Here is an 18,458-nt window from a genome sequence, read left to right as displayed (position 1 = left end):
CGAGATAAACATTGAAACCAAGTTTTAATAACAAATAACCACTAGATGGTACCATAAACGTGTGAAACTTAAATAACATGTTTTTTTGGCTTTTCAGCTTGAACAGTGAGTGAGACAGGAGCCATCAAACGCTATGTATCATATTTGAAACATACAGCATTATAGGGTTAAAGACGCTCTGGCATGTAATTTTGCTTCAGTAGAACGGCAGCTCTGGCTCCACTTTATTTCACAATGAGAGTGCTTCTGTTTTTACTGTTAAATGTGTTAAATGAGATCAAACAACTATTCAACAATGAAAATGTTTGTCAACAAAGTCGACTAAATATTTCAGTCATCTGGCTCTGCTCTTCAATGGCTGGAATTTAAGAGATCAGGGGAGGGGAAGTGAGACACTATTTTCAAATTCAAAGATCTCTTTTTTTGAATTTCTCTATCAATAACTGAATCCTGACAGGATAAGCTAAGAATTTGTACTGGTCCATTTCAAAACATTCAATAGGCTTATGCTGGAAAAACTGCAGGTTCCCCACATCTGGTTAGGTGAGAGCAGCTATAACACTAAAATAGACTTACAGATTTGTGCTTGCCCTTGCAAAGCTCACTGTCACAAGTCTAGGGTGTTCTGGGTGGTTGCTTACATGCCGAAATCAAAAGAGGCCAGTCTCTATGATATTTTGGTCTTCATATATGGCTCAGGTCCATGCTTCAATGCAAGTCTGTAGGATTTTACACCTATTATACACCTAGGTCTCTTTAAAAAGTAATAGCACAGCTCTCCACAACATATCACATGATTTTAAGTATCATTCATTGCTAAAGCCAAAAATGTGTGGGTTACATAGTTTAATAATTGAGGTTAAGGGTTTGTTGAGATCCCTAATCTTAAGTCTAAAATATGCTTGTCTGCAGTTACCAATAATTAAAATTTGGCAGATTACAGTTGGAAATGAATGGGGCAAAAATATCCCCAAATTAAAAATATAGGGGCAAAAAAGCCCCTGCAATCAGTTCCTGTTTTTTATAAATAACATCTGAAATAGACGTAGTTAAAAATAAATACAATCGCAATCATCATTTGATATTTTGCTGAAAATTATTTGTTTCACACCCTCCGTCATACAGATGTTGCAGAGTCAAGGGTGGATCCTCGCACGATCGACCCGCACAGACGGGCACTCTGCTTCTCTCGCTCCGGATCACTTTGGTGTTTGGTTTTCACACTAAATTCCATGACCGTTTGCTTCACTCAATCAAAATTAACTAATGAGCCCTAGTGAGTAACACTATTACTGCCTGTGCTATACTTCCCTCCCCATTAGCCCATCTCACTTATGCTGCTATCTGAACAGCTTCCTCACCTGCTAGAGACAAAAAGTACGGGAGGGAGGTCATTTATTAATTATTAGTAAGATAATCAGGAATGAGAAATCCCTCATGTAAAATGCAACAATTGACACATTAATACAATTTACTTAATAATAATAATAACCATAATATCTGGATATGCTGAAAAACCCTAAAGTTAATTAAAACTTGAATAATAATTGACTATTAATAACATTTACATTTGGAATAAACAAAATTCCATCAATTTTGATTAAGTAATCTTCAACCAAATTAATTAAACTTCTAGTTTTATTTATTTAATTGTTAAAAATTACTGAATTTAATTTGATGGAATTGGCAAGAGTTCTTTCCAAACCTGGAAAGAACTCTTCTGTGCCACTACATTAGTACTGTATGTTAACTTAATAGCAAAAATTACAAAACAAAAAAGTGATCCCGGAATACATTTCAGATACAAGGCGCGTGTAGAGATCAGGCAATATGTAATTACTGAAACATTACTCAAATTGAAATAATTTATTAAAGTATTTGACATAAAAGGATGACAATTTTATAAGGTTATAAAACAATGTACATATCAGATGCCATGTCTTGGAATTGTTTATATGTATTTCTAGAGAGAAGCGTTTCAAATTTGTACAAAATGATACAATTCTTTAATCAAGGATTTAAAATATTAACATTTGGTGTGGTGTGCAAAATGTAAAAGTTTAAGAATTGGTCAATGAAAAACACAATGATTAATCACTAGGTAAGATGCTAGTAGGATTCAGACAGTATGTATTTACAATACGCTCCCTGGATTTAAGTCAATGTGGATTTGCAGCTCATAAAATAACTCAAAAATCTTTAAGTGTTTGCAAGTGGTGCAGAATTTTCCATAAAGAATTTTAGCTATTTCAAGGCTTTGTAAGACAATGTTATGTGGCTTTTTATAGAATGCAAAAGATCATTCATAAATCATGTTTTTCGTGTGTGTGGTTACATATTCCCATGAAAAGTATTAATCCTTTTACTCACCGACTGTGTCACAAGGCTCGTCTTTGTGGACGCAAAAATCTGTTCTAGAGATACAATAAGAAAAGATAGAAACAAAGAGAGAAAGAGAAAGAGAAGGAGAGAGAGAGAGAGAGAGATTTGTTTTAACAAAACTTTATTTTATATTTCTCTTATTTACATCATCAATTTCTCACAGAACATTACCTTCTACACAACAAGAAAAAGACAGACAGAGACAGAGAGAGATGTCAGTATATATTCATTGGTGGATTTACTGATAAGTGAAACTGAGAAATAAACTAAACGTTTCAAGACTTTTTCAAGAAAAGATGCTTAATTGAATAAGGAATGAGGGGCTGATATATAATATCCTGAGAGGATAGACTTACTGAGAACAAAACATGGGAAATGTGTCTCTCTAAAAATGTTTTGTTTTGCTGTTGTATTTGTTTGGATGCCTTTCACATGAACCTGATCTTTGATGGTAAAATAGTGCAGTGTGGGAAAATGCAGTGCTGTTGTAACTGTGAGCTACTTGTAACTTGAAGTGGCCTTCCTCTGTCGGTCTTGAAAGTAACACGTCAAAACAAAAGCAAATTAATCAAAACCAGCTCATTTCCTGTTTAAGTCTAGAATATTTTTTTTTTAACATCAGGATTGAACTAGCCACAAATGTTCAGATAATGCACAAGAACCAGAAAAAAGTGTCATGAACCAAACACAAACCCAAACTCTAGACTGGTGGCAGTAGAAAAGGCGTTTCTCAGACTTCTGATATGAAAATCCGTTAACCAGCATTCAAGACGGACACACAATGCATGTCAAGAACATGCCTGGGCCAAAACATATTGAGCAGCCCAAGTAAGCAGCATTTAAAGGAATCACAGATATGCTCGCAATGCAAAAGCTCTTCCAAAACATTCCAAAAGATGCCTAATTTTGTATCTTTCAGAAAGAGGAGAAGCATTGATTATAATTCATTCAATATTAAAATATATTTATACAATTCATTTAAACCAATCAAATTAAAAGTGACTATTTTAGCCAATATGTGTGTGTGCTATGTATTTTTATTCTTATTATAATATCTTGTTGTTAGCTTAGCACAATGCTAATGCAAAACTCTGAAATCAATTGTTAGTGGACTTCATGTGTTAACTAACACATCGATATGTTTATGATGCACAAAGGTGCTGCCTGCTGTGAGTATTACAGATATATTTAATACAAATATATACAAAATAGGCCTACATTTATTTATTGTAAAGTATTTATACATCATGGAGGTATTTTTTCAAAATTTATACTTAATACTGATGTTAATCATTGTGCCTAAAGCCTAAAATAAGCTTGAAATGTATCATTTTGTTAGCTTTATCTATCATCAAAAGCCTTTCAAGAGTACCTAACAAAATACTTTATGAATTCAATGATTTTGCTGGATTACTTTGCGCAGAAAAGTGCCGATATTGTTTTCCCACTTTCCAGAGTTAATGTCACCATGTTGTAGTCAGAGTAAGTCAGAGCTCCGAGGTCATATGGAACAAACACAGAATGTCTAAGGGCTGGGTTGGGTGTGAAATGGCAAACAGATGCTTTAGAAGGGGCCGTTTTCCCACGCACCCTTCTGACGACTGAGCAAGGTGCTGATAGCATCACATCAGCATATGCGCATGAATCAACGTGAAGCACTCTATGCATACGTATATCAGGGCTTAGGGTGTCTGTGGAGAGGTACAGACAGACAGAAGGATGAGGGAGAGATGTGGAGAAATAATAAGAGACAAAAGCCAAATAACACTTGATGTCTGGATATCATCCAGCTTCGCTTGCGAAAACCAGCAATGGCCCCCCACTTATACTGGCCTGAATTGAAACAGATTCGTTCCCACATAACAAGACGCCACATCTCCTCCTCCTCCTCTCCACAAAAGGAAACACATCTGATATCCAAAAAGATCTTAAAAGGCTTTATTTTGTGCTTTCTCAGCACATTGAGAGTGAAGTACATACAAGACTATCATGCAAACAAGGTTTGGCTCCTCCTGATAGCTAAAACACAATTAAACGCTCCACCCCAAAAGTTCAACATATGTTCAAGCAGAAGATACCTTTGAATCCCTCAATTAGCAGTCAATTTTAAGGGGTGGAAAGAATTAAAAAGCATTCCTAAGCTTTACACAAACATTTCCAAATGTTCAAACAGCAAACGGTCAAAGTTGTCTGCAGTGCTTAATCTTGTATAATTGTCTTTGGCAGGGCAAAACTCTGGGGACGCAGTGGCAGTAAACTCCAACCCTGTAATTTGACTTTTTCCATAACCTTATTTTCAGATTAAACAGTGACTAACAGGTGAGGAGAGCGAACAAACCAGTTATGTCTATTGTGGTAGAACAGTTTAAACATTAAAGTGTTAACAAATCACAAGCAGGAATGTGGGCAACAAGTGGGCAAAAAATGACAAACTAAAAAGAACAAGGGCTTTTAAAAAGGTTGGAATAAATACAAACCAAATAGGCTTTTTTATTTTTATTTATTAACAAAGATTATTATTACTAATATTATTGTTTATTAGATGTCAGATAGCACAAAGATTGATGTCTGTTGTGTTGAGTCAACAAAAGAGTTTGTCACCAAATGCTGTGCATTTCCACTATATATCCTCTGCGCCATGTCCTATTCCAAATGGTTTTTGATGTAGGCTTCCGGTTTCCTTTCACAGCTTAAGTGAATTTGACACACAGCTGGGTGCTGAAGACAGATCATGTTCAGTAATGGATGGGGAGGGAGATTTTTAAGAATGCTGATTTCCATTAGAGTTGAAGTCCATAGAGGATATGACATGGCACCCGATATCTCCCGCCCAAATGTCACAAAGCTGAGCAATTGAGGATAATGATGAGGAAACGCATCCAGATGCTTCAAAACTCTCCAACCAGTCTGTTCAGAAGCATTTCTGAAATTATTGCTCTGTTCAACTCAGAAAATTCAACTTTCCATTTAGAAAAGTGAACAACTTCAATTCGAATTGAGGATTTGTACTGTTTTTAGAAACATACATTTGAGAAAGGGATTCTTGTCGTCCTTTTTATAAAGATACTGGATGCAAGATATTTCAGAATAAAGGCTCAATATGTAATACTTTTTTGGTCTGAAACTTTTTTTTTTTTTCCCACATAGTAAATATCAATATAATATAGCCTCAAGCAGCGATTATCAGGGTCCAGGAAGTTTAGGGCAAAAAACAAAAAGGGAAAGAAGTGCAGGAACAACCAAAATTGTCAAATGTGAAAAGAAAAACAGATCAGTCAGGGTAGTAAATTCATCAGTACATACTGTAATATTTACAGTGTTTCCAATTTTTTTTTCCATAAGTACCCCCACAGCACCATCAATAAGGCTCAAGTATCCCTTCGTCGACACAAAGACATGTGCACTTATCAGAGAAACTCATGAAGATAAGTTATCAAAATAATTTTATTTTGTCAAATCTTTTAGAAGATATTAGCCAATTAAGTTTGTGGCATGGCCCAATTCACTTATCAACCTTTATCTTCTGAACAATTTGACGAGTCAAAACGATTTTGATAACTTTTTCTCTTGAGAGTCCCTTGATGATACAGGCAAAATTTTGGGCAAATCAGATAAACAGTTTAGGAGGAGTTATAGGACAAATAGCAAGGCAGAGTGAACTGAACACACAAAACAAAATGGAAGAGACAATGATGGTATTATTATTATTTTGGATCCTGCGATGGGTATGGGGGCGTCCCATCCCTGTGCGTTGAGCCGACCAGATGAACCAGTTGTTTCCATTGCTGACGGTCTTATGCCATCTGCTCTGCATCCTCCACAGCAACTCCATGTTGTTGGAGGTCGCCCGCAAGGACGTCAAGCCATCGGGTGCGGGGTCTACCTCGTGGTCGTCTCCAGCCTGCGACTCTCGGATCAAACTGGAGAATGGCTCTTGTCGGGTGGTCAGGAGGCAAACGGAGGACATGGCCAAGCCAGCGGGTGCGACGTTGCGCAGCCAGGCAAGATGCTCTGGGCTGGCACGTGCGGGCTCTAAGCACTTGATTGGAAATCCGCTGGGGACACCTGATCTTCTCAATGGTCCTGAGGGCCCTGCTATCAAAGCCATCTAATCTTGTAATCAGTGTCTTATTTAAGGGCCAAGTCTCCGAGCCATAAAGCAGGATGGAGAGTACTGCTGAGTTGTAAATCCGGAGCTTCGTCTTGCGTGAGATGGACTGGTGCCTCCAAAGTGGTTTCCAGAGAGACTGCAGAGCTGACGCAGCCAGGGCTCTTCTGCGGGTAATCTATGGTTTTAGGTCCCCGTTGTCTGTCACTAAGGATCCCAGATACACAAAGTTGTTGACAGGCTCTACAATATCATTGCTAAACTGCAGGGAGGTTGGATGCGGTCCATCACCGACATACATAAACTTGGTTTTTGTCCAGCTCACCTGAAGGCCAAGCTTCTCAGCCTCTTCACTGTATATGCCCAGAGCGTCTCTCAACTGGCTGTAGGACGTGCTGAGCAGGATGGTGTCATCAGCGTACTCCAGGTCAGTCAGGTGGTAACTGCCGAAGGACACTCCGGGGACCCGCTCACAAACCCTAGACATCAGATGGTCAATGATGCAGTTGAAGAGGTCAGGAGCAGCCACACAGCCCTGGCGAACCCCACTGGAGATGGGAAACCAGTCTGAGTCTCTGCCGTTAATACGGACACAGCTCTGAGCGTTGCTATAAAACAGCTTGAATAGTGCAACGATCTTGGGTGGTGCTCCAAGGGCGTGTAGGATACTCCAAAGTGAAGTATGGCAAACGGTGTCAAAGGCAGCCTTCAGATCTATGAACCCAATATAAAGATGGCGATCTTTACGGAATTCATAGGTCTTCTCTATCATCAAGCGAACGGCAGAGATTTGGTCTACCGTGGAGCAGTTAGGCATGAAGCCAGCCTGCTGGGGGCGGCGGCTACTTCTGATGGCTGGGAGAGCACGAGTGAGCAAAATCTTGGTAAAGAGTTTGCCTGGGATGGAGAGCAGGGTAATGCCTCTGTGGTTGCCGCAGACTAGCCTGTCACCTTTATGTTTCCAGAAGGGCAGGATGACTCCTCTGGTCCAGTCGCTGGGAAGCCTTTCTGTCTCCCACACCTCATTGAATATGTGGGTAAGCCACTCGACAATGGTTTCACCCCCAGAATTTAGCATCTCAGCGGTTATTGCACAGATGCCGGGGGCTTTCCTGTTGTTTAGTTTTTCCAGAGCGGCTCTGACTTCCTCAGGTGTAACAGGGTCTGTATTGCAGACAGCACTAAGGGCTGTAGCATTAACGGTCGATAAGGTGGCGGTATCAGCAGGGGAGGTACCGTGCTGCAGAAGGAGGCTGAAGTGCTCTTTCCAGCGTTCAAGGCAGTCTGCTTCAGTTGCTATAAGATTGCCATCAGAATCTTTCACCAGGGCTGTCTTGATGCGTGGACCATTACGGGCTTGGCGCAGCAGACTGAAGACACGGCTCATATTATTGTTATTGGCCACGGACTCTAGGTGTTTAGCTTCTGCCTGCCAGAACTTCTCCCTATCCTCAGCTATAGCCACATTGCGCTGACGGTTCAGTCGCCGATATTCCGTCACGTCACCTCGGAGGCGGGCCTCACGTCTCCGGTCGATGATGTTGAATGTTCTCTCTGATATCCAGGGCTTTTTCGGGGAGGGTCGGAAGCATCCGAAGACATTGTGAGCATCTCTCTCTCGGGTCTGGCCTTGATGTGGCGAGAGGGCTTGCGTGTTCCAGTGACCCCGGAGAGCGATACCGTCGGGAGCTTGCTCCTGGTAGGGTCTCCCTAGACGGGCCGGTCTCCAGGATAGGTACCAGACAAACAAAGACCCCAGCATGTCGGTATGCTGTAAGGTGGCAGCCCCACCAACCGACTATCCTGCGGAGGGCTAACAACCCACCCAGGAAAAAAAAACTTTTTTGTTACGAAACCGATCAGAGAAAGTAGCCGGACAGCCCAACACGACAACGGACCCCAGCCTGACCTCGACCAACGAGTACGGATCAACCTTCGTCACAAGACCCGGTCGCCACATGGAATGTCCAGACACTCCTTCGGCTCCGGAGCTGCCACCCTGCTGTCCCGAGAGCTCTGCCGCTATAACATCTCCTTGGCAGGGCTCTGTGAAGTTCGATGGCACGGTAATGGCGAAACAACAGCAGGCGACCATTGCTATTTCTGGAGTGGCCCTGAGAGACAGACAGGCCTTTATGGCGTGGCACTTGCCATCCCAAAAACCCTCCGCAAGTCCCTCATCAACTGGACACCCCTGAGCGACAGATTACTGTCGGCCCGCTTTCTCCATCAACACGGCAAGATGACAGTAATCGTTGCTTATGCCCCTACCGATGTTGCTGACGAGGAAGCAAAGGATGCCTTCTTTGACCAACTTCACCAGGCTGTTGGCCAAGCCTCACCACACGACATCACCATCATCCTCACCGATGCCAACGCCACTCTGTCTAGCAGTGATCGGCTCACAGGCTCACCTGTCGGCACAACCTTTGCTGACAGGTTCACAAACGACAATGGTAACCGCCTTCTCCTTCTCTGCCATCACAACAATCTCTGTGTTGCTGATACCTGGTTTCCCGAAGCTTATCCATCACTGGACATGGCACAGCCCAGATGGCAGAACTAGGAAAGCGCTGGACCATATCCTCATCTCTCGACGCTGGAAGCCGTTTGTCACCAACTGCCGTGTGTACCGAGGAGCAGAGCTTGGCAACACCGACCATCGCTTGCTGGTGGCCCAGCTTAAGCTAAAGCTGCGAGTCAACCAGCACACCAAGACTCAGCCTCGCCTTGACTCCTCCCTACTCAGTGATCCAAACATCGCCACAGATTTCAGCTGCGCAATCCGCCACACCTTTGATAACCTGGCTACCGACAAGGTGAACGACTGGCAGACCTTCAAGGAAAGTATCATCCAGTCAGCTCACAATGTCTTCGGATGCTTCCGACAATGATGGTAGATAGCACAATATAAAGAAAGGAAAACACACGAGGCACAGGTGAATCCAATTAACATAATGAGGACTAAACAAGGACTAGATGATGGGGTGTGGGAAATGTGTTGGCGGTGTCAGGTCTCACATGGCTGACAAACAAACCAAGCCATGTGCTCAGACACACAACAAAGAAAAAGACCAAAGCAACACAGAGAGGGCAGAATGGGCAGGATCGTGACAGAACCGAATGGAAACCACACACTAACGTTAGGTGAATCTTCTGTGTTTTGAGTATTTTTAGTTTTCTGAAAAACATTCTTTTTCGATCTCTTCATAGACCGTTGACTGATTCACACAAAATGTTGCGTGTATCATCTAGAGCAGTGGTTCCCTATCGAGAGGTCTCTCCTATTGCGTAAGTAGTTTACGCTATGGGAAAACTCTGTTTCTCGAGAAATATTGAAGTCTTTATGTAAAACGCATTGCAGCTGCACAGCAGACAGCAATGAGCGAGGCAGCTCGGTCATTGGCTCTGCTGCAGCAACTTGCTCGAACCAATGACGGGGTGATTCTGAACGCGCGACCAATGGGCGCGCTCAGAGCCCGCCAAGATGGGCGTGGCTTAGGGCTATATATTAGGTGCCCCGTCATGAGAGTTCTTTAGATTTAATCTCCTAAAGCAAAGACCTGTTCTTCGCTGGATCCTCCGGATTGTTGGAGTCTTTCGCCCGCCGTCGAAAAGCCTAAAGCAGGACCGCTAAAGAGGACGCCGGCGCCTTCAGCCGCCTTCGAAGCCTTCTGCTACGCCATCCGGCGCGCAACGCTATATCCTTTTACTGCAAGCGCTTGCCTCTGCGATGCTTTTTTTTTTTTTTTTTTTTAGTAAAAGAGTCATTTTCCAAGGCGTTGTTGCAAATGCCTTCAGCCTGCGCCTCGTGCAGAGGCCCTCTTCCTGATGGGGATCGTCACATCATTTGCACTCGCTGCCTGGGACTGGACCAGGCAGAAGCTGCTCTCATTCAGGGCGGATGCCCCGAATGTGACTCCCTGGGCCTCGCCGAGCTGCGCGCTCGCTTTGCCGCTTTCGCCGCAAACGAGCCTGCTTCCACCGTGCTGCTGCCCCCTCCGTTCGAGCCGCGCAAGAAAAAGCGCCGCTCACAGAGGCTGCCAGAGCACGTAGACTTCGGTGACGTCACGCCGGCCCAGTCCCCGCGTGCTTCACCGCTACCTGAGATCTCCCCGCCGCCAGTCCATTTTATGAAGGCGGACCAGCACCCCTCCAGCAGAGCGGTGGGTCTCATCTCATGTGGCACGTCAGGGGACGACGATGAAAAGGATGACAGCCTCTCTATTGACGCTGCATCCGACGACTGGCCGGGCTCGAGTTTCGACCCCGCACCATCGACATCAGCGGACACGAGCACGGGCACCAGCATGGACTCTGAGATCGTCCACATCCTGTCCAAAGCCGTGGAAGACCTCGGGCTCGACTGGTCTTCTCCGGAAGAACCCGCCCGCAGCCGGCTGGACGAGTGGTTCCTGCAGGGGCGCCGGCAGGCCCCTCGATAGAGACCCTCTCCTTTCTTCCCCAAAGTGCACGACGAACTCACGAAGTCGTGGAAAGCCCCGCACTCTGCTCGCCTGAAGCCTTCTTTTTCTTCCTCGCTCTCCTCAGTGGATGGCGCAAGAGAAAGAGGCTACGATGGAACTCCACCCCTCGAGGAGGCTGTGGCCAACCATCTGTGCCCACCCTCCACCGCCGGATGGAAAGCCAAAGCTTCTCATCCCTCGAAGCCCTGCAGATCCACCTCAGCTCTCGCCGGTCGCGCATACGTCGCCGCCGGTCAAGCTGCGTCAACGCTTCATTCAATGGCGGTTTTACAAGTTTACCAGGCCAAACTTCTCCGCACCATGGACGAGTCTGGACCTGAACCTGAGGCTTTGAAGGACCTGCGCAGCGCCACTGACGTAGCCCTGCGAGCCACGAAGGCCACCGCCCAATCCATCGGCCGAGCCATGGCTAACTTGACTGTCCTTGAGGGCCATCTGTGGCTGACGCTAACGCAGATGAAGGACGCGGATAAGGCACCATTCCTTGACGCGCCTATCGCTCCAAGCAGCCTGTTCGGATCAGCGGTAAAAGAATTCGCTGAACGATTCACTAAGGCCCGGAAGGATTCGCAAGCTATGCGTCACTTCCTGCCCAAGCGCTCCAGCTCGTCTCACCAGAGACCGCCTCAGCAGCAGCAGCGAGCCAGGGCGGCCCCTCCCGTCTCCCAAAAGCCAAAGAGCAGACCTGAAACGGACGCTCGACGCCGCTCGCGTTCCGCTGGCCGAAGTAAGCCGCCTGAGCAACGAGGTCCTCGGCCCAAGATCGTGCTGAACCCGGAGCCTCGTAAGTCTTCCTAGCAATAGGAAGAAAAAGAGAGAGTACGTGTCTCGCAAAGGCCGGACCACTCTCTCTAAAACATGTAAAACATTACCCAGTCCCCTTACAGGCAGTTGGAAATGTCTGTACAGCAGTCAATGGGCCAGTCACAGAACTTGCTCACCTGCAATCAAACGCCGTTTTAATGGCGACACACAGAAATCACTAAAAGAGTTCACATGTCCACACTAAAGTGCGCATTCCCACATACCAATACAGCTCAGGCTGGACGTCCAATAAATGTAGATCGTGTGCCTATTGTCATGTATGCACCACTACACACAAGCACTGTTCCCACAGTTATAAACACTTCCCCAGTAAAAGCGGGAAATACTATAAATGTAGCGCGCATGCCTGCTGTCCTGCATGCACCCCTACACACAAACACTGACGCGAGTGGAAGACTTTATGAAAGTGGTGCGCGTGCCTACTACAGTATATGCACCCCCACCCATAAGTGCTGCCCATACAGTTTCAAACAGTTCTCTGTCTCATGCCGCAAACATCACAGACGCGATGCGCGAGCCAAGAGACTCCCCGATAAAAGCGGGAATGTGAATGTGGCGCGCGTGCCTATTATGATGTATGCACCCCCACCCGAAAACTCTGTCCATACAGTTTCAAGCATTTCTCCGACTCATGCTGCAAGCATTTCGGAGATAGCGCACGTGCCTGTACTCTCACACGCACCCCTGCACTCGGCACTCAACACGGCTGCTCAGCGCGCACCTGCGCCTCTGAGAGCTGTAAACTCAGTGTTAGCACAAGGCAATTTGCCGGTGGGGCCCATACGTCACTGCGACATGCCCCCAGCCAGCATTCAGCCCATATCTGTGCGAGCAAAAGCCTGGGAAAAAATCCCCGACATGCCGAAATGGGTTTTGACCATAATAAAACACGGTTACTCACTTCAATTCGCTCGCAGACCACCCCGCTTTTCAGCGGTGGTCGAGACGAAAGTGAGGTAAGATGTGTCACATGTTCTACGCACCGAGGTGCTCAAACTGATAGAGAAGGGTGCTATAGAAACTGTTCCTCCCTCTATGAGCAAGGCAGGTTTTTACAGCCGCTATTTTCTCATCCCAAAAAAGGACGGTGACCTCCGCCCCATCCTAGATCTCAGACATCTGAACAAAGCTTTAATGATTCGCTCGTTCAGAATGTTAACAACCAAACATATCCTCGCGCAAGTTCGCCCCGGGGATTGGTTTCTATCAGTGGATTTGAAAGACGCTTACTTTCACATTCCGATAGCGCCGGTCAGGGCGCCTTTTCAGACAGACGGAACAATTATTCGTATGCTTTGGCAGCCGCACTAAAGGTCTCGCAGTCTCAAAGCAAAGAATATCACGCTGGATAGTGGATGCTATAGCGCTAGCTTATGAAGCCAAGGGCCTTCAATGCCCCTTAGGCATCAGAGCTCACTCTACGAGGAGCATGGCCTCCTCGTGGGCGTGGTCGAGTGGGATACCCATTGAAGATATTTGTGCGGCGGCGGGCTGGGCCTCGCCTTCGACATTTATCAGGTTTTATAACCTACAGGTCCCCACATTGCATTCCAACATTCTATCAGCCTGACTGTAGAATGGTCTGGAGTATGTATATGCTGAGCATTATCTCCTCCCTTATAAGGTCCATCTCTGACCGACTTAGAGGATTTTTTTATGCATATCAGTACATAGAAAACTCAGTACATAAGATATGTGCTTGTGTTTGTACTATGAGCGCCCCACCATGGACCACCTTGGAAGGGCGCTCTATACTATCCCATTATGTAGCTCGCCGTTGGCCGGCTCGTGGAATAATCACTTTGCTTTAAGGCTCAGGCATCTGCCTCTGGCTTTATAGAGCGAAGTCAGCATGCACGGCATTTTACATGGTGTTCCCATAGCGTAAGCTACTTACGCAATAGGAGAGACCTCTCGATAGGGAACGACTCGGTTACTAACGTAACCTCGGTTCCCTGAGAGTAGGGAACGAGTATTGCGTAAGCTGCCGTGCTAGTGCTTGGTCAGTTTCGCTTCAGTCGATTGAACCTAAAGAACTCTCATGATGGGGCGCCTAATATATAGCCCTAAGCCACGGCCATCTTGGCGGGCTCTGAGCGCGCGAGCGCGAATCGCGCGCCCATTGGTCGCGCGTTCAGAGTCGCCCCGTCATTGGTTCGAGCAAGTTGCTGCAGCACAGCCAATGACTGAGCTGCCTCGCTCATTGCTGTCTGCTGTGCAGCTGCAATGCGTTTTACATAAAGACTTCAATATTTCTCGAGAAACAGAGTTTTTCTCAGGGAACCGAGGTTACGTTAGTAACCGAGTCGTTCTCAACATTTGAGTACTGGACAACATCATATCTCAAAACATGTCTCATATGCCCTCAAAATGGCGTTATATCATAGTAAAAACATTCAGTCAGTGAAACGGATAATTAATGCATAGCAAAGCGGGTTGCAAATATCAGAAATAATAACCACAGAATTACATATAACCAGATGTAGCATTTTTTTCTTCTTCGTTAAACATGAACAGAATATGAAAAAGTGCAATAAACCATTACTTAAAGCAAATTCTCCCAATTAAATCAAGCCCCAGTGCACTGTGATATGATGTGTAGGTGCGGAGGTAATCTTCATGGAGCGTGTCTTGACATCTGATTCTGAGCGGCTGAAGGGGTCATGCAAACGGCTACTCCTGTGTCCTAATGCCTTCTGTATACAAACTGAAATCAAGTGTTAAAGCATCAACTCGTTTTGTTTAAAAAAAAAAAGGTCCACCACAGCGATAGTGTCATGAATCCCGCCTTTGTTGTTCCTCCCTCTCACCACCAGATGGCTCCATCAACTGGGGATTGACTTTAACTCTCTGGACTCCATTTCTCATAATCCCCGTACCTGTCAATGATTACCTGTTCACCTGTTTCCAATCCACTCAGCTATATAAGGCTGTTTTGCTGCCTGCCTACTATTACTGTCTTTTTTAACTGGACATAAACTGTGATTGTCTGCTGCCTGCCCTGACCTCTAGCATGTTTATAGTCTACCTCTCTGGATTACCTTGGATATTACTGTTGCTGGTGATTGATCCCTGCCTGTCTGTATTACTACGTTTACCCTTATTAAAAGGTGCATATGGATCTCAATTCCGCTGACTCATCATTACAGAAGACCGATCCAGCGGCTTTTCTACAAATCACCACCGAGGTCTCAGCACAAGCGAACGTATTGGCAGTACACCACCAACAGCTTGATCTGCTGACATTGTTAAAAGAGATGCTTGTTAAGATTTAACAAAGCATCCATTTACCAACACCAAACCCAGCCTCTTCATCTAATCCAGTGGCTCACCTGGCCTCACCTAGCACCTTCACCGCTGACCCACGCCTAGCCTACCGATGTTCTCTGTTTGTTAAACTACAACCCACACTATACCTCACAGACACGCCTCTGCCTACTCCATGCCATGTCACAGACAAGCCTCAGCCTGCTCCATGCCATGTCACAGCCACATCAGAGTCTGCTCCACGCCATGCCTCAGTCTAGCCTTCCGCGACTTACTGCTCGAAGGCCTTCATGGCCCTTGTCTCAAAGTTGAATTATCCGCCACTGATATCGGTGCATAGGGCCACAAAGAGTCTTTCCCACAAATTGTCAGTGCCCACACCTGCCACAGCCAATGAGCTGACGCCCATGCCTGCCACGGCCAACGAGCCAGCACCCACGCCTCCCATCATTCAACAAGCTGGAAGCATTGTCCGTCCCTGAGCCTGCGTTGCCTACTTTGGCCATCCGGAAGAGGAGGAGAGGAAAGGCTTACGTTTCAAAGTCTCTGCCAGTGTTCATGACCACAGAGGTCGCTCCCGAGACTCTGTCCATGTCCACGACCACAGAGGTCGCTCCCGAGACTCTGTCCATGCCCACGACCACAGAGGTCGCTCCCGAGACTCTGTCGATGCCCACGACCACTGAGGTAATTTCCCAGTCATCCTGGACTCTTAGCCTCGAGCCTGCCACGGCTCTGCCTTCAACAACTTTGCCAATTGAGCCTGCAATGGCTCCACCTTCCATGGCACCACTCCTCGAACTTCCCACGGCCCCGCCTTCAATGGCTCCACCCCTTGAGCATGCAATGGCTCGGTCATTGCATGCTCAAGGGGTCCTGGACGTTTCACCCTGTTTTGACCCATCGCTGCCTGCCTACTATAACAGCCTTGTTTACCTGGATATAACCTGTGATTGTCTTCCACCTGCCCTGACCTCTTGCATGTTTATTGTCTACCTCTCTGGATAACCTTGAATATTACTGTTGCTGGTGGTTGACCCCTGATGGCTGTATTACTACGTTTATTTTTATTAAAAGCTGCATATGGATCTCAACTCTGTTGACTCATCATTACAGATAGACACAACAGAGCTGCACACAAACCAGAGAACCAAACTTATTAAATATGTCTGAGTTTGTAGTCGGAGAATAGATTCATTTCTATGCCTAGCCTTATTTTTTGAAACGGAGTACTCAATCAAACCAAGAGATGGAGCCATGAATGTCCGTCCGAGTGTTTGTGACTGACATCCAACTTAAAGCGATACCTTGGCGAAAACAAAATTTTAACCAGCTAGTTAGATGCTGGCTTCAAATGCGGTTATGAGAAACTTTTTGGATTTAATTTCACAGTGAGTGGGGTTCTTTTGTGTGCTTTAGAAGCTTGAAGTGGTCACCATAAACTGCCATTGTATCACTGAGCAAATGTTTTCACAATTTCTCCCTTTGAGTTAACTACACTATACAATTTTTGGCCCTCTAGTGGTTGAAGCATAGAACTGCAAGTTAATTGTGGAGGTAAACTGTTTTGTTAATTACATCAGTCGGGCTTCGGCTCTGCTCTTCTGTGTGGATGAATATGGTGGTTTGAATACCAATAGTGTAATCATGGTTACAGGTAATCAACTTATCAGAGTTGTCACCCTACAACAAAAAAACTCGCCCTCTACCCTCAAAATAATAATGAAAGGAAGAAAAAGACGGATATCCGAAAAATTTCTTAATAGCAGGTACGTAGCACATCTTCTGTTGTTTTGACTTTATAATTTTTGTTTTAAATAAATAGCATTTCAAAAGATGACATTAGACATAACAATTGGTAGTCATATCAGATGATGTCAAACAATGGAAATTTTGCAAATTATAACTTGGCTAGCAGGCAAATAGACCCAAGGTAATAACTGGTTTAAAGCTTGGCGTTGTTTACCAGCATACATTTTTTTTCCCCCCATTGTCCTTCCTCAAAAAATTAATTGAAAGCACTGCAGTACCACAATCCATAACAAAATGCCCCATTTGGATCGCTAACACCATCTAACAAACTACTGCGCTAACAGGCAATCCAATAAAACGGTCCAGACCGGTCTTTTAATTTTAAATATTTTGCCTGTTGAGCTTGAAAAACTCCATCTCTATGTCGGTTTTAAATCCTTTCTTTGAGATGTTGCCACCTATGCAAAAGTCAAGCTGATGTTGTATCACTTTCCCTTTTTGCTTGCATACTCTTCTCAGTTTCTTTATTTTGAAAATGGGTGATTCCCCAGAGGGTTGCCTTTTTTAATGATCCATGGTCAATTATGCTCATGTGTTGTGGCTACAAGCTGTCAACTTCAACCTACCACCACAGTCATCACCGCACACATACATGTGCTGTAGTAGCTAGCTAGACCTTCTTTTCTTTATTCATGGAAGTGACAAACACGAACAGATGACTGATGGAAGTATGCAATTTCCCACCAAATCCGTCCAGACAGCTCTAAAATATAAATCATTATTTTCAGGTTGCTGTAGTGACTCGGGGTAAGGCAAATACATGTATGACAGAGTGTTGGTGTACTTGCTCATTAATTAAATTTAGTTAATTTCTAGCAAAAAAATCTTAAATTGTGTCACTAAGAAAACAAAGCCAAATGGGTATAAGAATACAGGGACGAGTAAACAATGACTGAATTAAAATTTTGGGGTGAACTATCCCTTAATTTTGAGGCAAAAGGATTTTGATTCTAGCCTGTAGCCATTGTGGATGTATGAGCGAAAAAGTAAAAGTGCTTATTTTAGCAACACCTAAGGTCAGATGGGGATTTGTCTGTGTGCCCGAGTAGTGAGGGATATTTGGGACCAGGGAAATTTGGTGTCACTAGGTTTTGGCTTGGCAGATACTTTGAGCAGAAAAATTATTTTAATAATAATAAATATAGCCGCAAGCGGCAATCATCTCTTTATTCTCAGTTGTGCCATAATTAATTTTTTTATGGAGAGGCTGTGAGGGACAGACATACAGTCTCTTTAATGGGCTATATTTTTGTTTAAACTGTTTTGGATCTTTCCGCAGACAAAACTTAAAAAGTATATTTGCAAAAAAGATAATAAATAAATCTCAGCTTACAAATTCCACAAAGCACAATTTGTGAAGATTAGATGTTACTGCCATTTCTCTAACAACTTAGAGATATCTAGCAGCTAGAACATTATTTTATTTTTATTTTTCACAATTCACAATTAATGGAAAATGAAAATACATTCATTATTTTTGTTGTTAATTTTGCACGTCAACACATTACACACAGTACAATAAAGTGAACTCTTAGAGTTTGAAGACTTTATCTTATCATAATTGGTACTACATCCTG

At 44.6% G+C, this 18,458-nt stretch overlaps 1 protein-coding gene across 1 annotated transcript in view; it reads right to left on the bottom strand.

The window, feature by feature from the left end:
• Positions 1-18,458, bottom strand: part of adamts17 (ADAM metallopeptidase with thrombospondin type 1 motif, 17) — a 273,229-nt gene that overhangs the window by 195,112 nt on the left and 59,659 nt on the right. The window contains exon 7 of the mRNA XM_052129527.1: positions 2,371-2,414. Within this exon, the coding sequence (XP_051985487.1) occupies positions 2,371-2,414 (44 nt within the window). The remainder of the gene's footprint in view (positions 1-2,370; positions 2,415-18,458) is intronic.

Source organism: Xyrauchen texanus, chromosome 1 (genome assembly GCF_025860055.1).
Source record: "Xyrauchen texanus isolate HMW12.3.18 chromosome 1, RBS_HiC_50CHRs, whole genome shotgun sequence".
Taxonomy (NCBI): Eukaryota; Metazoa; Chordata; class Actinopteri; order Cypriniformes; family Catostomidae; genus Xyrauchen; species Xyrauchen texanus.
Note: the sequence above shows the minus strand (reverse complement) of the source record. Positions and strands in the feature narration are given on the sequence as shown.